Source organism: Crinia signifera, chromosome 3, assembly GCF_055691185.1.
Source record: "Crinia signifera chromosome 3, ASM5569118v1, whole genome shotgun sequence".
Lineage (NCBI taxonomy): Eukaryota > Metazoa > Chordata > Amphibia > Anura > Myobatrachidae > Crinia > Crinia signifera.
In genome coordinates this window covers 333017597-333039390 of record NC_139219.1, presented here as the reverse complement: position 1 = coordinate 333039390, position 21794 = coordinate 333017597, and the positions used below count along the sequence as shown (strand labels likewise).

The 21794-nt window shown below is 49.0% G+C and overlaps 1 protein-coding gene across 13 annotated transcripts in view; it reads right to left on the bottom strand.

Annotated features, from left to right (window-relative positions):
• Window positions 1-21794, bottom strand: part of DTNB (dystrobrevin beta) — a 266225-nt gene that overhangs the window by 222461 nt on the left and 21970 nt on the right. For 12 of the 13 annotated variants that reach the window (XM_083178909.1, XM_083178922.1, XM_083178915.1 and 9 more), the window contains exons 2-5: window positions 17871-17938; window positions 13883-13963; window positions 9524-9737; window positions 744-829 (exon numbers count right to left, since the gene is read on the bottom strand). In XM_083178909.1, the coding sequence (XP_083035035.1) occupies window positions 744-829; window positions 9524-9737; window positions 13883-13963; window positions 17871-17937 (448 nt within the window). In that variant the 5' untranslated portion in view covers window position 17938. The remainder of the gene's footprint in view (window positions 1-743; window positions 830-9523; window positions 9738-13882; window positions 13964-17870; window positions 17939-21794) is intronic. The other variant, XM_083178923.1, reaches the window with a different exon arrangement.

The following is a 21794-nucleotide window of genomic DNA, read 5'->3' as shown; positions in this document are numbered from 1 at the left end:
GCCGGTGATGAGATCCTACTAGAGAGTTACGTACAGGTGGCAGAGTGATGTTAGTAAGACGCAAATCCATCTCTACACACCAACCTGACCACAGTCCTCCAGCAGAGGGCACTGGCCCAGGGGAAATGTTCTGGAGTCTAATGGAAGATAAAATACCAATTAAGAGATGATGCGAATGTAAAAGGAAACTTCCCTTGGCAATACACAATCGTGGTTCTCCTGGGGAACTACAAGTCTCAGCGCAGCCTGTCAGCCAGTGGTACATGTTAGCGAGACCAGTCATATCTGGCATTATAAACATTAAGACACGGACACTAGTGACTGACAAAGCATGCTTGGACTTGTAGTTCCCCAGCACTACAGCATTCCAGAGCTTGGTGTAAGGCAATACAACTCTCCACGTGGATTATATTACTATAGATAAAGATGCAATTAAATACCGAGTCCTGGTATAACGTATAAACAATGCAATGCATGGCAGTCATATCTGACAATAGCGAGCGTCTGTATATAGGCCATGCTAGGGCAGTGTACGTGCACAGTCTACCAGCAGGGGGAGCTGGTGCTGTTTCTCGTACTACACCCTGCATGTACTATAACCAGCATTACACAAAGGGACTCTCACTATAAACGTGTCCTGTCCTATACTGACTGCGAGAGGATCCCACTATCACCACCATGAGGAACCCCCTCAGGTAGCCCAGCGACTACTTACCAACTGGAACAGAGTGCTGCGTACTTACATCTCAACTTGTCCAGGATCTTCCCCCCGCACATGGTCGCTAAGATTGCTTTCACGGAAAACACGGTCAGCCGCCCATGGCCCTCACTGGAACATACACAGCAGAAGATGGTCATCAGTTCCCGTAGCACAGGGATAGATGCAGCCTTTATATATGTACAGACAGGTAAAGGCAGTCACCAGAAACAAAAGCTACCCGACCAGGACAATCATCTATAATATCTGTACTGTGTGCCTTATTGGCATAAATGGACGCACAAGCAGCTTCTGCTGATCACAATAATATAATGAGGCCTATTAGGGGATTTTTCTCTGATTCCATCCTGGTGACACAGCTCAACCATGGGATGTAGGAGGGTCCGCAGGAGCCAGGCACCTATGCTAAAGCTTTGAGAGCAGGCTCCTCCCTTCTACATCCCAGCATTCCTCAGTACAACTAACAGAGCACACTAGGATACATTACTCAGTACAACGCCTGTACATATTAATATGAACAATCCAGTAATTATAACATGACAAACATGAACGCTATAACTTACTGAGCGTAAGGGAGGGATCACTGTGTCACCAGGATGGATTCAGAGAAAGGGATTCGCACGGTAAGTTCTTACAAAAATCCCCTTTTCTCTTTCATCCATCCTGGTGACACAGCTCAACCATGGGACGTTCAGGAGCCGGTCCTTTGGGAGGGTACGCTCAGGTCTGCAGTTCTCATCACTGCTCGCCCAAATGAAGCGTCCTCCGACGCAAACTCATGGAACCTGGAGAATTTGGTGAATGTGCGAACAGATGACCAAGTGGCAGCCCTGCATACTTCATCTGCCCTGCCCCCGTGGCACACAGCCCAAGAGGCAGCAACCGACCTGGTGGTATGGGCATTAATTCTGGAGGGCACTGGTCAGCCAACTTTAGTATAGGCAAATGCAATCACCGACCTTAGCCAACGGGCAATGGTCTGCTTTGAAGCTGGCCAGTCCCTTTTGTGTACATCATACAACCAGGCCACTGGAGGGCGGCAGTTTGGAGCTGCTTCCCCCGCCTCAGCATCACCGGACACCCCCTGCCCATGGCAACCCCCCCCCCTTGGAATGATGCTGCGGCCCTCCACCACAATACCTGCAACCCCCGTGTGGAGCGAAGGAGCGGGCGAGCACCGGAGAAATTTACTGTTTCTAGTGGCTGATTCCTTTTTGTGCTGCCGCCGAGGAGAAGCAGCAGCCCTGACCCAGCCCAGCGCAGCCGAAGCCGACAGCCTCCCTGTGTTCAGGTGGGAACAGACTCAGGATATTTACAATGCTGCCCTTCCAGACACCTTGGTCATACTTATGTGTATTGCACAGTATTATGTATATTGCACTGCACTGTTATGCTGAGATGAGGGCACCCAAGGAACAAGTGCTGGTTTGTCCATCAAGTATGTGTGTGTAATATATATATATATATATATATATATATATATATATATATACATACATATATATATATATATATACATACATACATACACACATATACACACACACACACACACACAGTGTAAATGTATGTATGTTCCTCATCTGCCCACACATGTCACCCACACTCAGAATCCAACCCCTCCCCCTAGCAATAATCATAATCCCACAATTAATCCCACAAAATACACAACACACCTCAACTGACATTTTTTTTTTTTGGGGGGGGGGGGGGGTTGTTGATCAGACAATTTGCCTAGGGTGCAAAGAAACCTTGCACCGGCCCTGCATACAACACCAACAATAAGTCGGTTTTACGAAATTCCTTCAACGTGGGAACCACATCCAAATTCTTTAGTTTGTCCCTATTACTGACCTCCTCAAGAGGAGTAAACACCAGAAGAACAATTTTCTGGTTTAAATGAAATGAGGAAACAACCTTAGGCAAAAACTTAGGGACTGTTCTCAGCACAGCCCTATCCTCATGAAATACCAAAAATGGAGACCTGCTAGACAAGGCTCCTAACTCTGAAACATGCCTAGCAGAGGCAAAAGCCAACAAAAATGTCAGTTTCCAAGTAAGAAACTTCAGGTCAGCCGACCTTAACGGTTCAAATGGAGGTTTCTGTAGAACAGATAACACCAGAGAACTAATCATGGTACGGATAACCTCCTCCAAGAAACCTTTCTTCTTTAGAATGGAGGTTTCAAGAGTCAGGCCATCAAATTGAGCCGAAGAAGGTCCTGAAGAAAGAAGGGCCCTTGCCTGAGAAGGTTTGGCCAAAGAGGAAGACGCCACAACTCTGTCGACAAGCTCAGAATATTTGAATACCAAGATCTCCTTGGCCAATCCGGAGCTATCAGGATGACGCATGCACTTTGTGTCCTCACTCTTTTGAGGACCCGGGCAAGCATGGGAAATGTCGGGAAGATGTATGCCATCTTGAAATTCCAGGGCACCGTCATGGCATCCACCGCCCAAACCAAAAGATCCCTGGTCCTCGCACAGAACCTGTATACTTGACAATTGGGCAAGCATGGGAAATGTCAGGAAGACGTATGCCATCTTGAAATTCCAGGGCACTGTTAAGGCATCCACCGCCCAAACCAAAAGATCCCTGGTCCTCGCACAGAACCTGGATACTTGACAATTGTGCCGGGACGCCATGAAGTCCAGCTCTGGCAGACCCCAACGAGTCACTATTTCCTGGAACACCTGCGGGTGTAACGCCTATTCCCCTTCCAGGAGATCTGCTCTGCTGAGGAAAACCGCTTCTACATTCCGAACTCCTGGAATGAATACAGCAGATAAGGCCGGCACATTGGCCTCTGCCCACTCCAAGATCCGGGACACTTCCTTCATCACCATTTTGCTGCGACTGCCCCCTTGATGGTTCAGGTAAGCCACAGCGTTGGCATTGTCTGATTGGATACGAATGGGAGATCCCCTCAGCACTTTTTCCGACTGCAAAAGTGTTTTCCACACTGCCCGTAGTTCCAGTACGTTGATCGGTAATGCCGATTCCTCCCGGGACGACAGGACCTGTAATCTCAACTCCAGGGCCACCGCCCCCCAGCCCCTGAGACTGGCATCAGTGGTAAGCACCAGCCACTCCCATGACCGAAGGGAACGCCCTAACTGGAGGGATTCCACATCCGTCCACCACAGTAAGGAATTCCTCGTTTCTGGGGTTAAGAGAACCTTCTCTGTTTTCATGGTCTTGGAGTTCCCCGACCAACACGGAACAATGTTCCATTGGAACGGCCTTCAATGGAATCTGGCGTACTGAAGGGTCTCGAATATCGCCACCATCTTGCCCAGTAGTTTCAAGCAATGCCATACTGATGGCCCGGGTGACTGTAAAATGGTCCAGACTAGTTGACAAATGTCTCTGGCTTTTGCTTCTGGAAGAAACACCAGATGAAGGGGTGTATCCAGAACTCCCAAGAACTGAAGCCTCTGAGTAGAGCACAGCTGAGACTTTGGCAGATTTAAAATCCACCCATGGCTCTGCAGGAACTGAATTGCCGCTGACAGATTCTCCGGCAGCTTCTCTGCTGACTCTGCTTTGAACAACAGGTCATCCAGATATGGGATGATTACAATTCCCCGGAGTCTTAGTGTTGCTGCCATGACCGCCATAATTTTCGTGAACACCCTTGGGGCTGTTGCCAGTCCAAAGAGGAGAGCCCAAAATTGCAGATGCACATCTCCTATCGTGAAATGCAGCAAAGACTGATGTTCTTCGCATATAGGAACGTGCAAATAGGCGTCTTGAATATCCATGGACGCTAGGAAATCTCCCAGCTCCAGGCTCAGGAGCACTGTGTTCTTAAGGATTCCATCCTGAAGTGATCCACCCACAAGTGTAGGTTCAGAGACTTCAAGTTCAGGATTGGTCTGAACGAGTTGTCCGGTTTGGGTACCAAGAAAGGAATGGAGTAAAGTCCTTTCTTCCTTTCCTCCCGCGGTACCGGGACCACCACGTCCTTTTCCAGGAGAGACTTCGCTGCCCCCAAAAGGGCCTTTCCTAAGGGTAAAGGTGTAGGGAGAAACCTCCTTGGAGGTACACCCCTCAGGTTGATCCTGTACCCCCCTAAAACCACATTGAGAACCCAAGGATCCTAGCATGATAAGGCCCAAGCATCCCGGAACTGAAAAAGACGACCCCCCCACTACCTTTCCCAGCAACAAATTGTCCTCTACCAGATTGCCCTCTGGGACGAAAGGATTGGCGAAAAGCAGCAAACCTAGAAGATCCTTGTTTTGCTGCCGACGAGGGAAGAAATGTGCTCTCCCCCCCCCCCCCCCCCCCGTCACCTGCTTAATGAGAGATTCCAATTCTGAACCAAAAAGCAGCTCCCCTTTAAAGGCCAAAGCTTCCAGAGGCTTCTTGGATTCATTATCGGCATCCCATGCCTTAAGCCACAAAGCCCTTCTGGCCGTCACTGAAATGGCCGACACCCTGGAAGCCATTTTGACTCCCTCTTCACCAGCCTCACAGGTGTATTCAGCTGCCGCCTTTAATTACTCTGCCAAAACCAACGCTTCTGAATCCAGCTGAAGCAGCAAACACAAGTTATTTGCCCAAGCCATCATGGCATTGGAGACCCAGGCTGAGGCAATAATAGGTCTAAGTGTAAAACCAACACCCTCAAAGATTGCCTTTAAACAACCCTCTAATTTTTTATCCACAGGGTCCTTAAACGCAGCACCCCCTTGGCACCGGCAAAGCAGTTGCCTTTGACAGCCTAGCTCCCGGGGCATCTACCAGTGGGACTCTCTCCCACAATTTCACATGCTCTTCAGGTATAGGGTAAAGATTTAAAAATCTTTTGGGCATAAGAAGTCTTTTATCCGGCATCTTCTACGCCCCTCCCAGAAATTCCTGCATGCCTTCATCAGCAGGTTAAGTGAGTGCTGTCTTTTGAACACTCCCTGCTGCGGAGCCTTATCCGCCTCAGATAAATTCAACGCCTGCTTAACAGCAATAATTAAATCATCCACAGCCGGGACAGAGGCTTCCAATTCCTCCCTCTGGTCCCATGACACGTCCTCCTCAGAGTCAATATTAGGGATAGGTGGTGTGGATAAAGGATGTCTGGGAGAGACCTCTGACTCCTTTGTAAACTGCTCCATAAACACATTAATCTTATGCACACTCTGAGCAGTATCCTGCACCACTTGTAAAAAGGCAGGGTCCCCCTGTGAGGGGAGGATGGAGCCTACAGAATGTTGAGAGCTGTGCTGAGCTCCTGTAACAGGCTGAAACCTCCGCAGAGTTCAGCCTGTAAACCCTTTCAAGATGGTGGCTGCCATCGCGGTCCAGGAAACCTCACTTGTGAGGAGGTTTTAGCGCTGTGCTGAGAGCCCAGACAGCGTCTCTCCAGTACACAGGGAGCTGACAGGACGCACTTCCGGAAGCCTGGAAGCCTCACACTGTGTCCTGCACTAGCTAAGATGTAATATTAATAAAAAAAAAAAAACAACCAGCTACTCTAACGCATGGCTGCAGCAGCAGCCCTCCAGCATAGCACCTTCTCCGGTGGTCACCTACAATGAATTGGGAAATGCTGGGATGCAGAAGGGAGGAGCCTGCCTCTCAAAGCTTTAGCATAGGTGCCTGGCTCCTTCGGACCCTCCTACATCCCATGGTTGTGCTGTGTCACCAGGATGGATGAATGAGACATTGTGTATGTGACTGCGGCTGTACCTGCACACACATTGTTACACACTGTAATGTAAAGTAGCATTTCATATGCAGATACAGCTGCAGTCACTCACAGATAACAGGCAGCCGCATATTATTTTTATCAGCAGAAGCTGCTCGTGCGTCCCGATCATGCCATTTTGCGAATAAGACACACAATAATGGAAAATGATGCACACAAATGCGCTGGGCGCTATCTGACACGATGCTCACGCGCTATGTGTACCGCGGCTTGTAGCGCACAGAGAGAACAGATGTATGTGGACACACCTGTATAATTTCTATGTGACAATAAAGGAAACCCCATTCATTTGAGGATCGGTGCGTGTTCCTTCCACTGAGCAATAACAGACACGCAGGATGTATATATTGTTTATCTGGATCCTGAGCGGACAGGGGCAGCAACCAAGTCTATAGGAGACTGTACAAGTGTAGAAATAGGGAGAAGAGAAAAAAGAAGACTCTTTTTGTGGGGCACTCTTTGTATTATGTTTCTATTAAAACTTAGCTTTTAATGTAGTTCAAATAAGATAGAGTAGACATACATAGACAGACAAACGAATAAACAGATGATTCAAATCTATACAGATGGGAATACACTTAGATTTTGCAGTGAGCTTTTGAATTATAGGCTATGCAAAAAAATTTTTTTTTTGTATTCAATATTGTGTCTAGACAAAGACTGTCTAATTCTTCAGCACAGCTAATTGCTGTTTGGTGCTGAGATTTGCAGTGAGCTTTTTTAGAAGTTGCTGTGCAAATAACAAGGTTCAGTTCAATGTCAGTACCTAATATATAATAGTTGTGATAAGTCTAGCAAAGCTATTTGCCGTTTTATGCTAGAGATCGTTTGAAGGTTTTGTTAAGACTTTTAATAGGGAAAATTTCCCTCCTTAGACTGCATATTTGATAATACCCGCTACTGAGCGTTTGCAATGAGGTGTCTGATTATTGGTATAGTTTTCCTAAGAGTGTACTCTGTCAGGTGGTGCCTGCTAAGAGTCTCTTATGTCAGAAATGCTCCCAAAACACATCACTGCAGGCTCCCGGTCTCAAAGAATCACTTTCCACATATATGCTTATAGTAACAATGAGAGATTGAGTATTAAAATGATTCGCTGTACACATAAATCATTGTATAACACAAAAATACTCCGTTTCTATCTTTCAAAGTTCAAATGACCAATATCTTGCTGTGCACTAGACCACTAGATAGTAAGTTCTTATGCTACAGAGCACCTGGCTCTCACCATTGCACGGAATAGAGAGAGAGAAAAATCTGATCAATTAATTGCGTTGGTTATACAGACTAGCGTGGTAGATTGTTGCAATAGATTGTATCAGAAAACCATATTGTCAATAAATTGTTGCAGTCAATTGTGTCAGAAAAGGTCTCAGTATTTATAATTTGTTGCAAATAATTGTACCAGCATAATTAGTTTGTAATCCTGGTCTCACAGCAATGACCTTCTAGCAAGTCAGATTGGATTCACTGTTTTCTCTGAGTCTTGCACACGTGGTACACATATATGCTTATAGTAACAATGAGAGATTGAGTATAAAAATGATTCGCTGTACACATAAATTATTGTATAACACAAAAATACTCCGTTTCAAAGTTCAAATGACCAATATCTTGCTTGCTGGTCATTTGAACTTTGAAAGATAGAAACGGAGTATTTTTGTGTTATACAATAATTTATGTGTACAGCGAATCATTTTTATACTCAAAAATACTGAGACCTTTTCTGACACAATTGACTGCAACAATTTATTGACAATATGGTTTTCTGATACAATCTATTGCAACAATCTACCACGCTAGTCTGTATAACCAACGCAATTAATTGATCAGATTTTTCTCTCTCTCTATTCCGTGCAATGGTGAGAGCCAGGTGCTCTGTAGCATAAGAACTTACTATCTAGTGGTCTAGTGCACAGCAAGATATTGGTCATTTGAACTTTGAAAGATAGAAACGGAGTATTTTTGTGTTATACAATGATTTATGTGTACAGCGAATCATTTTAATACTCAATCTCTCATTGTTACTATAAGCATATATGTGGAAAGTGATTCTTTGAGACCGGGAGCCTGCAGTGATGTGTTTTGGGAGCATTTCTGACATAAGAGACTCTTAGCAGGCACCACCTGACAGAGTACACTCTTAGGAAAACTATACCAATAATCAGACACCTCATTGCAAACGCTCAGTAGCGGGTATTATCAAATATGCAGTCTAAGGAGGGAAATTTTCCCTATTAAAAGTCTTAACAAAACCTTCAAACGATCTCTAGCATAAAACGTCAAATAGCTTTGCTAGACTTATCACAACTATTATATATTAGGTACTGACATTGAACTGAACCTTGTTATTTGCACAGCAACTTCTAAAAAAGCTCACTGCAAATCTCAGCACCAAACAGCAATTAGCTGTGCTGAAGAATTAGACAGTCTTTGTCTAGACACAATATTGAATACAAAAAAAAAAAAAAATTTTTTGCATAGCCTATAATTCAAAAGCTCACTGCAAAATCTAAGTGTATTCCCATCTGTATAGATTTGAATCATCTGTTTATTCGTTTGTCTGTCTATGTATGTCTACTCTATCTTATTTGAACTACATTAAAAGCTAAGTTTTAATAGAAACATAATACAAAGAGTGCCCCACAAAAAGAGTCTTCTTTTTTCTCTTCTCCCAATTTTGTATATTTTGGACTCAGGGGAGCACCGCCAACATATAGACTTTTACCCCATATAGGGAATTTACGCGGTAAAAAAAGTTGGCATCAGGCAACCCAGGCCGAATCCCACCTCAAGGAGTGAAGGGGGTCTCTCTTGACCCAACTCACACCGGGTGGGCAAACCTTGTGCGACTCCCACAAACCTCTCTCTCCCAAGTGTAGAAATAGCTAGTCTCCCAGATCTAAAGTCATGTGAGGACAGCTGCCCTTCCCAAGCAGGCACTGCACTACGTAACCAGCACCAATCAGCTCTACATGAAACCCATCATTCTGGTGGCTGCAGCCTCACAGTCAGGGCCGGCTGAACCAGCATATTGCGCCCCCTGCTGGTGTGATATATAGAGAGAAGGCGGCACTCCCCACCGAGCACTCACCTGTCGTACGCCGCGATCATGAAGTTCAGCAGCAGGCTGATGGACTGGTCCACGCTGATCTGGTGGGTGGATGGAAGGCGTTTGTTCAGCTGGTAGTATATGGAGGAAATAATGGTTTCTAGCCGAGACACGTTGATTTCGGTGTTGTTGTCAAGTGTGTTAAGGCCATTGTCACGGAAGGCTTCTATCATGTTCCAAATGTCAACAAGGTGAACTAAAATAGGAAAGGGCAAATGGCATAGTGACATAGGAGACAATGAGACCGAGGAGAACCTGCCAGCGTTACACTCGTGTCACTGAGATGATGCGCACTGCTGAGCTGGGAATGTGTGACTACTGTCACCCAGAGCTTCCCCTCTGCTGGTCACTGCCAGTCACACGCTGGAGATACCTGCTCTAACTAGTGACTGTTATAACGCAGCCACGGGGGCGGCGATAGGGGGCCGGTGCTACAGAGGGGACCGTATATGCTCAGCTACAATACAGACCTGGTGGACTAAGAGGTGACATCTGCCCATAGGTCACCTCCAACACAGACCTGGTGGACTAAGAGGTGACATCTGCCCATAGGACACCTCATACACAGACCTGTAGGACAAAGAGGTGGCATCTGCCCATAGGTCGCCTCATACACAGACCTGTAGGACTAAGAGGTGACATCTGCCCATAGGTCTCCTCCTACACAGATCTGGTGGACTAAGAGGTGACATCTGCACAAAGGACACCTACTACACTAACCTGGTGAACTAAGAGGTTACATCTGCCCATAGGTCTCCTCATACACTGACCTATAGGACTAAGAGGTGACATCTGCCCATAGGTCGCCTATGACACTGACCTGGTGAGCTAAGAGGTGACATCTGCCCATAGGTCACCTCATACACTAACCTGGTGAACTAAGAGGTGACATCTGCCCATAGGTCTCCTCATACACAGATCTGGTGGACTAAGAGGTGACATCTGCACAAAGGACACCTACTACACTAACCTGGTGAACTAAGATGTGACATCTGCCCATAGGTCACCTCATGCACTGACCTGTAGGACTAAGAGGTGACGTCTGCCCAGAGGATGCCTCCTACACAGACCTGGTGAACTAAGAGGTGACATCTGCCAATAGGTCACCTCTGACACTGACCTGGTAGACTAAGAGGTGACATCTGCCCATAGGTCACCTCATACACTAACCTTGTGAACTAAGAGGTGACATCTGCCCATAGGTCTCCTCATACACAGACCTGTAGGACTAAGAGGTGACATCTGCCCATAGGTCACCTCATACACTAACCTTGTGAACTAAGAGGTGACATCTGCCCATAGGTCTCCTCATACACAGACCTGTAGGACTAAGAGGTGACATCTGCCCATAGGTCACCTCATACACTAACCTGGTGGACTAAGAGGTGACATCTGCCCATAGGTCACCTCCAACACAGACCTGGTGAACTAAGAGGTGGCATCTGCCCATAGGTCGCCTCATACACAGACCTGTAGGACTAAGAGGTGACATCTGCCTATAGGTCTCCTCCTACACAGATCTGGTGGACTAAGAGGTGACATCTGCACAAAGGACACCTACTACACTAACCTGGGGAACTAAGAGGTGACATCTGCCCATAGGTCTCCTCATACACTGACCTGTAGGACTAAGAGGTGACATCTGCCCAGAGGATGCCTCCTACAAAGACCTGGTGAACTAAGAGGTGACATCTGCCCATAGGTCACCTCATACACAGACCTGGTGGACTAAGAGGTGACATCTGCCCATAGGTCTCCTCTGACACTGACCTTTAGGACTAAAAGGTGACATCTGCCCAAAGGTCATCTGCGACATTGACCTGGTGGACTAAGAGGTGACATCTGCCCGTAGTTCACCTCTGACACTGATTTGTAGGAAAAAGAGGTGACATATGCCCATAGGTCGCCTGCGACACTGACCTGGTGGACTCACAAGTGACATCTGCCCATACGTCACCTCTGACACTGACCTGTAGGACTAAGAGGTGACATCTGCCCATAGGTCGTCTGTGACACTGACCTGGTGGACTAAGAGGTGACACCTGCACAAAGGACACCTACTACACTAACCTGGTAAACTAAGAGGTGACATCTGCCTATAGGTCGCCTCATACACAGACCTGGTGGACTAAGAGGTGACATCTGCCCATAGGTCACCTCATACACTGACCTGTAGGACTAAGAGGACTAAGATGTGACATCTGCCTAGAGGATGCCTCCTACACAGACCTGGTGAACTAAGAGGTGACATCTGCCCATAGGTCTCCTCCTACACAGATCTGGTGGACTAAGAGGTGACATCTGCACAAAGGACACCTACTGCACTAACCTGGTGAACTAAGAGGTGACATCTGCCCATAGGTCTCCTCATACACTGACCTGTAGGACTAAGAGGTGACATCTGCCCAGAGGATGCCTCCTACACAGACCTGGTGAACTTAGAGGTGACATCTGCCCATAGGTAACCTCATACACTAACCTGGTGAACTAAGAGGTGACATCTGCCCATAGGTCTCCTCATACACAGAGCTGTAGGATTAAGAGGTGACACCTGCACAAAGGACACCTACTACACTAACCTGGCAAACTAAAAGGTGACATCTGCCTATAGGTCGCCTCATACACAGACCTGGTGGACTAAGAGGTGACATCTGCCCATAGGTCACCTCATACGCTGACCTGTAGGACTAAGAGGTGACATCTGCCCAGAGGATGCCTCCTACACAGATCTGGTGAACTAAGAGGTGACATCTGCCCATAGGTCTCCTCATACACAGACCTGTAGGACTAAGAGGTGACATCTGCCCATAGGTCGCCTATGACACTGACCTGGTAGACTAAGAGGTGACATCTGCCCATAGGTCACCTCCAACACAGACCTGGTGAACTAAGAGGTGGCATCTGCCCATAGGTCGCCTCATACACAGACCTGTAAGACTAAGAGGTGACATCTGCCCATAGGTCTCCTCCTACACAGATCTGGTGGACTAAGAGGTGACATCTGCACAAAGGACACCTACTACACTAACCTGGTGAACTAAGAGGTGACATCTGCCCACAGGTCTCCTCTGACACTGACCTGGTGGACTAAGAGGTGGCATCTGCCCATAGGACACCTCCAACAAAGACCTGGTGAACCAAGAGGTGACATCTGCCCATAGGAAACCTCCAACACAGACCTGGTGAACTAAGAGGTGACATCTGCCCATAGGTCGCCTCATACACAGACCTGTAGGACTAAGAGGTGACATCTGCCCATAGGTCACCTCATATACTAACCTGGTGGACTAAGAGGTGACATCTGCCCATAGGACACCTCCAACACTGACCTGGTGAACTAAGAGGTGACATCTACCCATAGGTCACCTCTGACACTGACCTGGTGGACTATGAGGTGACATCTACACATATGACACAACGGAATCTGCTGTACTATATAAGAAACTGTAAATAAATAAATATGACACCTCCAACACTGACCTAGTGAACTAAGAGATGACTGCCCATAGGACACCTCCTACACTGACCTAGTGAATTAAGAGGTGACATCTGCCCATAGGTCACCTCTGACACTGACCTAATGGATTAAGAGGTGACATCTGCCCATAGGTCTCCTCTGACACTGACCTTTAGGACTAAAAGGTGACATCTGCCCAAAGGTCATCTGCGACATTGAACTGGTGGACTAAGAGGTGACATATGCCCATAGGTCGCCTGCGACACTGACCTGGTGAATTAAGAGGTTACATCTGCCCGTAGCTCACCTCCTACACTGACCTGGTGGACTCACAAGTGACATCTGCCCATACGTCACCTCTGACACTGACCTGTAGGACTAAGAGGTGACATCTGCCCATAGGTCGTCTGCGACACTGACCTGGTGGACTAAGAGGGGACATCTACACATAGGACACCTCCTATAATGACCTAGTGGACTAAGAGGTGATATCTGCCCATAGGTCGCCTCATACACTAACCTGGTAGACTAAGAGGTGACATCTGCCCATAGGTTGCCTCTGAAACTGACCTGGAGGACTAAGAGGTGACATCTGCCCATAGGACACCTCCAACACTGACCTGGTGGACTAAGAGGTGACATTTGCCCATAGGACTTGCCTACACTGCACTTACATGAAGTAATAACAGGAGACATCCGCAGGATACCTACCATTACATGATACATCTCATTGCCCAGTGCTGGAGTAACAGTGCACAAGCTCTCTGCAGGATCTGTACCTGTACACACTACAATGAACTGCAGTGTAGCAGCTATCCACTATACACTGACAGAAATTCCATCCCCACTTCTATCACGTCCGTGCATTATCGCAATATACTTACGATTGCAACGTTTCTGTACAAATCTAAGCTTGCACGCCGTCCGGTAGGTAGACAGACGAATCACATCGAAATTCTGTGCTCCTAAAATGTAACATTATGTAGATATTAATAGTACACACAAACATACATTACTGCTGCCAGCCTCCCAAAAGTCATATCTGTATCACCATAACATATGTACCACCACCACCTCCCTGCAGTCACATCTGTACCACCACAACATCAATTTACCACCAAAACTCTCCCTGCAGACATATTTGTACTACCATAACTTCACTCCACCACCACACTCCCTGCAGTTATATCTGTACCACCACAACATCCCTTTACCACAACCACCATCCCAGCAGTCATATCTGCACCACCATAACATCCCACTACCACCACCACCCTCCGTGCAGTCATATATGTACCACCATAACATCACTCTACCACCATCACCAACTCTGCAGTCATACCTGTACCACCATAATATCCCTTTACCACAACCACCATTCCAACAGTCATATCTGTACCATCATAACATCCTACTACCACCACCACCCTCCGAGCAGTCATATCTGTACCACCATAACATCCCTCTAACACCGCCACCATCCCAGCAGTAAGATCTGTACCACCATAACATCCTCTACCACCATCGCTGCAGTCATACCTGTACCACCATAATATCTCTTTACCACAACCACCATCCCAACAGTCATATCTGTACCATCATAATATTCTACTACCACCACCACCACCCTCCGAGCAGTCATATCTGTACCACCATAACATCCCTCTACCACCACCAGCCTCTCTGCAGTCATATCTATACCACCATAACATCCCTCTAACACCGCCACCATCCCAGCAGTAAGATCTGTACCACCATAACATCCCCTACCACCACCACCATCCCAGCAGTCATATCTGTACCAACATAACATCTCCCTACCCCCACGACCCTCCCTGCAATCAGATCTGTACCACCATAACATCCCCCTACCACCACCACCCTTCCTGCAGTCATATCTGTACCACCATAGCATCCCTCTACCACCACCACCCTCCCTGCAGTCATATATGTACCACCATAACATCCCTCTACCACCACCACCCTCCCAGCAGTCATATCTGTACCACAATAACATCCCTCTACCACCACCACCCTCCCTGCAGTCATATCTTTACCACCATACATCCTTCTACCCCCACCACCCTCCCAGCAGTCATATCTGTACCACCATAACATCCCCCTACCACCACCACCCTCCCTGCAGTTCTATCTGTACCACCACCCTCCCAGCAGTCAGATCTGTACCACCAACCTCCCTGCAGCCAGATCTGTACCACCTCCTTCCCTGCAGTCAGATCGGTACCACCACCCTCCCTGCAGTCAGATCGGTACCACCACCCTCCCTGCAATCATATCTGTACCACCACCCTCCCTGCAATCATATCTGTACCACCACCCTCCCTGCAGTCAGATCTGTACCACCACACTCCATGAATTCAGATCGGTACCAGCATCCTCCCTGCAGTCAGATCTGTACCACCAACCTCCCTGCAGTCATATATGTACCACCAACCTCCCTGCAGTCATATGTACCACCAACCTCCCTGCAGTCACATCTGTACCACCAACCTCCCTGCAGTCACATCTGTACCACCACACTCCCTGCAGTCAGATCTGTACCACCACACTCCCTGCAGTCAGATCTGTACCATCACACTCCCTACAGTCAGATCTGTACCACCAACCTCCCTGCAGTCATATATGTACCACCAACCTCCGTGCAGTCATATATGTACCACCAACCTCCCTGCAGTCACATCTGTACCACCAACCTCCCTGCAGTCACATCTGTACCACCACACTCCCTGCAGTCAGATCTGTACCACCACACTCCCTGCAGTCAGATCTGTACCATCACACTCCCTGCAGTCAGATCTGTACCACCACCCTCCCTGCAGTCAGATCTGTACCATCACACTCCCTGCAGTCAGATCTGTAACACCACAATACCTGCAGTCAGATCTGTACCACCACACTGCCTGCAGTCAGATCTGTACCACCACACTCCCTGCAGTCAGATCTGTACCACCAACCTCCCTGCAGTCAGATCTGTACCACCACCCTCCCAGCAGTCAGATCTGTACCACCACCCTCCCAGCAGTCAGATCTGTACCACCACACTCCCTGCAGTCAGATCTGTACCACCCGCCCTCCCAGCAGTCAGATCTGTACCACCATCCTCCCAGCAGTCAGATCTGTACCACCACCCTCCCAGCAGTCAGATCTGTACCACCACCCTCCCAGCAGTCAGATCTGTACCACCACCCTCCCTGCAATCAGATCTGTACCACCACACTCCCTGCAGTCAGATCTGTACCACCACCCTCCCTGCAATCAGATCTGTACCACCACACTCCCTGCAGTCAGATCTGTACCACCACCCTCCCTGCAATCAGATCTGTACCACCACCCTCCCAGCAGTCAGATCTGTACCACCACATTCCCTGCAGTCAGATCTGTACCACCACCCTCCCAGCAGTCAGATATGTACCACCACCCTCCCTGCAGTCAGATCTGTACCACCACCCTCCCTGCAATCAGATCTGTACCACCACACTCCCTGCAGTCAGATCTGTACCATCACACTCCCTACAGTCAGATCTGTACCACCAACCTCCCTGCAGTCATATATGTACCACCAACCTCCGTGCAGTCATATATGTACCACCAACCTCCCTGCAGTCACATCTGTACCACCAACCTCCCTGCAGTCACATCTGTACCACCACACTCCCTGCAGTCACATCTGTACCACCACACTCCCTGCAGTCAGATCTGTACCACCACCCTCCCAGCAGTCAGATCTGTACCACCACATTCCCTGCAGTCAGATCTGTACCACCACCCTCCCTGCAGTCAGATCTGTACCACCACCCTCCCTGCAGTCAGATCTGTACCATCACACTCCCTGGAGTCAGATCTGTACCACCACACTCCCTGCAGTCAGATCTGTACCACCAACCTCCCTGCAGTCAGATCTGTACCACCACCCTCCCAGCAGTCAGATCTGTACCACCACCCTCCCAGCAGTCAGATCTGTACCACCACACTCCCTGCAGTCAGATCTGCACCACCCGCCCTCCCAGCAGTCAGATCTGTACCACCATCCTCCCAGCAGTCAGATCTGTACCACCACCCTCCCAGCAGTCAGATCTGTACCACCACCCTCCCAGCAGTCAGATCTGTACCACCACACTCCCTGCAGTCAGATCTGTACCACCCGCCCTCCCAGCAGTCAGATCTGTACCACCATCCTCCCAGCAGTCAAATCTGTACCACCACCCTCCCAGCAGTCAGATCTGTACCACCACCCTCCCAGCAGTCAGATCTGTACCACCACCCTCCCTGCAATCAGATCTGTACCACCACACTCCCTGCAGTCAGATCTGTACCACCACCCTCCCTGCAATCAGATCTGTACCACCACACTCCCTGCAGTCAGATCTTTACCACCACCCTCCCTGCAATCAGATCTGTACCACCACCCTCCCAGCAGTCAGATCTGTACCACCACATTCCCTGCAGTCAGATCTGTACCACCACCCTCCCAGCAGTCAGATATGTACCACCACCCTCCCTGCAGTCAGATCTGTACCACCACCCTCCCTGCAGTCAGATCTGTACCACCACCCTCCCTGCAGTCAGATCTGTACCAACGCCCTCCCAGCAGTCAGATCTGTACCACCACCCTCCCAGCAGTCAGATCTGTACCACCACATTCCCTGCAGTCAGATCTGTACCACCACCCTCCCTGCAGTCAGATCTGTACCACCACCCTCCCTGCAGTCAGATCTGTACCATCACACTCCCTGCAGTCAGATCTGTACCGCCACCCTCCCAGCAGTCAGATCTGTACCACCACCCTCCCTGCAGTCAGATCTGTACCACCACCCTCCCTGCAGTCAGATCTGTACCACCTGGCTGACTTACTCATTTCCATGAAGAGCTGCCGTTTCTCGGCCATCGTCCTCCTGCGTTTCCCGCTCTCTTCAATCATCCTGAGGAGGAATGAGACGGTCACATAGAGGTGTACATATCCCTATACGGTCATACACAGTGGCTATACCCAGTACCCTGCTGTGCTGCTTGTAGCACAGAATGGTCTGTATTTAAGAGCGTGGGCCTGATTCATCTGAAGTAAGTTAAGTAAAAAAACAGCAAGTTATTTTGGGTTCGATTCGGACCCGTTCGCAATGGGCCGAATCCGGTCCCGTCCCTGATTATGGGTGTCTGCGCATGGGAGGATATGCCGTGGCGGACGCTTTGCTGAGTGTCACAGTCACCCAGACGTGTGTGTAGTGAGGGCCGGACAGGGGGCGGAGGCAGGGGAATGCCCAGCATTGTATGGGTGCCCCCTGGGAACACTGGCATGTGGAATACCGGTTTGGGGCGGGTGGCTGACGGCAGAATTCAGAGGACAGTGTGTAAATGTGTCATTACTAACGGCAGAAGAATCATCCAATGGTGAGCGAGCATCCAGCGATCTCTATCTCGTGCGCACGCAGGTGAGGGGGTGTGTTAGTGTACATGCTGGGGGGGGGGGCAGTAATTGGTAGGCGATTACACACTGCCCGTTTCTTATATAGCGCAGCACATTCCTAGCGTACAGGGCTGAATCAGGCTCTTTCTATCTGAAACAAGCCATGAAGCCAAAAGATATCCTTTGTGTGCAGGGTAAATACTAGCTGGTTTTGCATGAAGCCCACAAATTTTAGCCAGCAACCTAGATTGTAGCTTGGACACACCTCACTTAAATCGGGACACGGTCACTAGATCGACCACTGAAGGTCGACAGGGATATTAGGTCAACACAAGCATTAGGTCGACATGGGAAAGGTCAACAGTCAAATGGTGGACATGGGCTTTTTCTAATTTTTTGAGCCGACATGTGCCGACAGGCGGTATCTCCTGCCCTACCATCCAGTAAGGTGTGGTGGGTGAATATAAGTGTGCCGACACAGCGCCAAAGCATGGCGAGCACACACAGTGCACTTTTTCGATGTCCATGTCGACAGTGGGGTAAAAAAATAAAAACCGCTGTCGACCTAATGTCTGTCTATCCTATGAGCCATATCATTACAATCTAACTCTCTCTGCACGTTACATCTGCCTCCCTGCAGTGCAGCATTGTGTTACCCAGGTGCAGGTGCACATGACACGCATTAAGTCAACATGGTGAAAACAAGATAAGGGCCGACATAAGTTGTTCATAGTACTGCGGTTCATTCCACCACAGTACTATATACATGTCCAGCACCTATTAACCAATGACACCAGCCTCAGCATAATAACAGCTATACTGCGATTGGCTGCAGCGTGCAAGCATAGATCTAAGAGGCACGGGGTATGGACAGTGATCCGTCTCCTCTGGTGACGGTAAGAGGCACGGTGTATGGACAGTGACCTGTCTCCCCTGGTGACAGTAAGAGGCACAGTGTATGGACAGTGATCCGTCTCCCCTGGTGACGGTAAGAGGCACGGTGTATGGACAGTGATCCGTCTCCCCTGGTGACAGTAAGAGGCACGGTGTATGGACAGTGACCTGTCTCCCCTGGTGACAGTAAGAGGCACGGTGCATGGACAGTGATCCATCTCCTCTGGTGACAGTAAGAGGCACGGTGTATGGACAGTGATAGTCTCCTCTGGTGACGGTAAGAGGCACGGTGTATGGACAGTGATCCGTCTCCTCTGGTGGCAGTAAGAGGCACGGTGTATGGACAGTGATAGTCTCCTCTGGTGACAGTAAGAGGCACAGTGTATGGACAGTGATCCATCTCATCTGGTGACGGTAAGAGGCACGGTGTATGGACAGTGATCCATCTCATCTGGTGACAGTAAGAGGCATGGTGTATGGACAGTGATAGTCTCCTCTGGTGACAGTAAGAGGCACGGTGTATGGACAGTGATTCGTCTCCTCTGGTGACAGTAAGAGGCACGGTGTATGGACAGTGATTCGTCTCCTCTGGTGGCAGTAAGAGGCACGGTGTATGGACAGTGATCCGTCTCCCCTGGTGACGGTAAGAGTCACGGTGTATGGACAGTGATCCGTCTCCCCTGGTGACAGTAAGAGGCACGGTGTATGGACAGTGACCTGTCTCCCCTGGTGACAGTAAGAGGCACAGTGTATGGACAGTGATAGTCTCCTCTGGTGGCAGTAAGAGGCACGGTGTATGGACAGTGATAGTCTCCTCTGGTGACGGTAAGAGGCACGGTGTATGGACAGTGATCCGTCTCCTCTGGTGGCAGTAAGAGGCACGGTGTATGGACAGTGATAGTCTCCTCTGGTGACAGTAAGAGGCACAGTGTATGGACAGTGATCCATCTCATCTGGTGACGGTAAGAGGCACGGTGTATGGACAGTGATCCATCTCATCTGGTGACAGTAAGAGGCATGGTGTATGGACAGTGATAGTCTCCTCTGGTGACAGTAAGAGGCACGGTGTATGGACAGTGATTCGTCTCCTCTGGTGACAGTAAGAGGCACGGTGTATGGACAGTGATTCGTCTCCTCTGGTGGCAGTAAGAGGCACGGTGTATGGACAGTGATCAGTCTCCTCTGGTGACAGTAAGAGGCACGGTGTATGGACAGTGATCCATCTCATCTGGTGACGGTAAGAGGCACGGTGTATGGACAGTGATACATCTCATCTGGTGACGGTAAGAGGCACGGTGTATGGACAGTGATAGTCTCCTCTGGTGACGGTAAGAGGCACGGTGTATGGACAGTGATAGTCTCCTCTGGTGGCAGTAAGAGGCACGGTGTATGGACAGTGATCCGTCTCCTCTGGTGACGGTAAGAGGCACGGTGTATGGACAGTGGTCCATCTCCTCTGGTGACAGTAAGAGGCACGGTGTATGGACAGTGATCCGTCTCCTCTGGTGACAGTAAGAGGCACGGTGTATGGACAGTGATAGTCTCCTCTGGTGACAGTAAGAGGCACGGTGTATGGACAGTGATAGTCTCCTCTGGTGACGGTAAGAGGCACGGTGTATGGACAGTGATCCATCTCATCTGGTGACGGTAAGAGGCACAGTGTATGGACAGTGATAGTCTCCTCTGGTGGCAGTAAGAGGCACGGTGTATGGACAGTGATAGTCTCCTCTGGTGACGGTAAGAGGCACGGTGTATGGACAGTGATCCATCTCATCTGGTGACGGTAAGAGGCACAGTGTATGGACAGTGATAGTCTCCTCTGGTGACGGTAAGAGGCACGGTGTATGGACAGTGATAGTCTCCTCTGGTGGCAGTAAGAGGCACGGTGTATGGACAGTGATAGTCTCCTCTGGTGACGGTAAGAGGCACGGTGTATGGACAGTGATAGTCTCCTCTGGTGACGGTAAGAGGCACGGTGTATGGACAGTGATAGTCTCCTCTGGTGACAGTAAGAGGCATGGTGTATGGACAGTGATCCGTCTCCTATGGTGACGGTAAGAGGCACGGTGTATGGACAGTGATAGTCTCCTCTGGTGACGGTAAGAGGCACGGTGTATGGACAGTGATCCGTCTCCTCTGGTGACAGTAAGAGGCACGGTGTATGGACAGTGATCCGTCTCCTCTGGTGACTGTAAGAGGCACGGTGTATGGACAGTGATCCGTCTCCTCTGGTGACTGTAAGAGGCACGGTGTATGGACAGTGATAGTCTCCTCTGGTGACAGTAAGAGGCACGGTGTATGGACAGTGATCCGTCTCCTATGGTGACAGTAAGAGGCACAGTGTATGGACAGTGATCCGTCTCCTCTGGTGACAGTAAGAGGCATGGTGTATGGACAGTGATCCGTCTCCTCTGGTGACGGTAAGAGGCACAGTGTATGGACAGTGATAGTCTCCTCTGGTGACAGTAAGAGGCATGGTG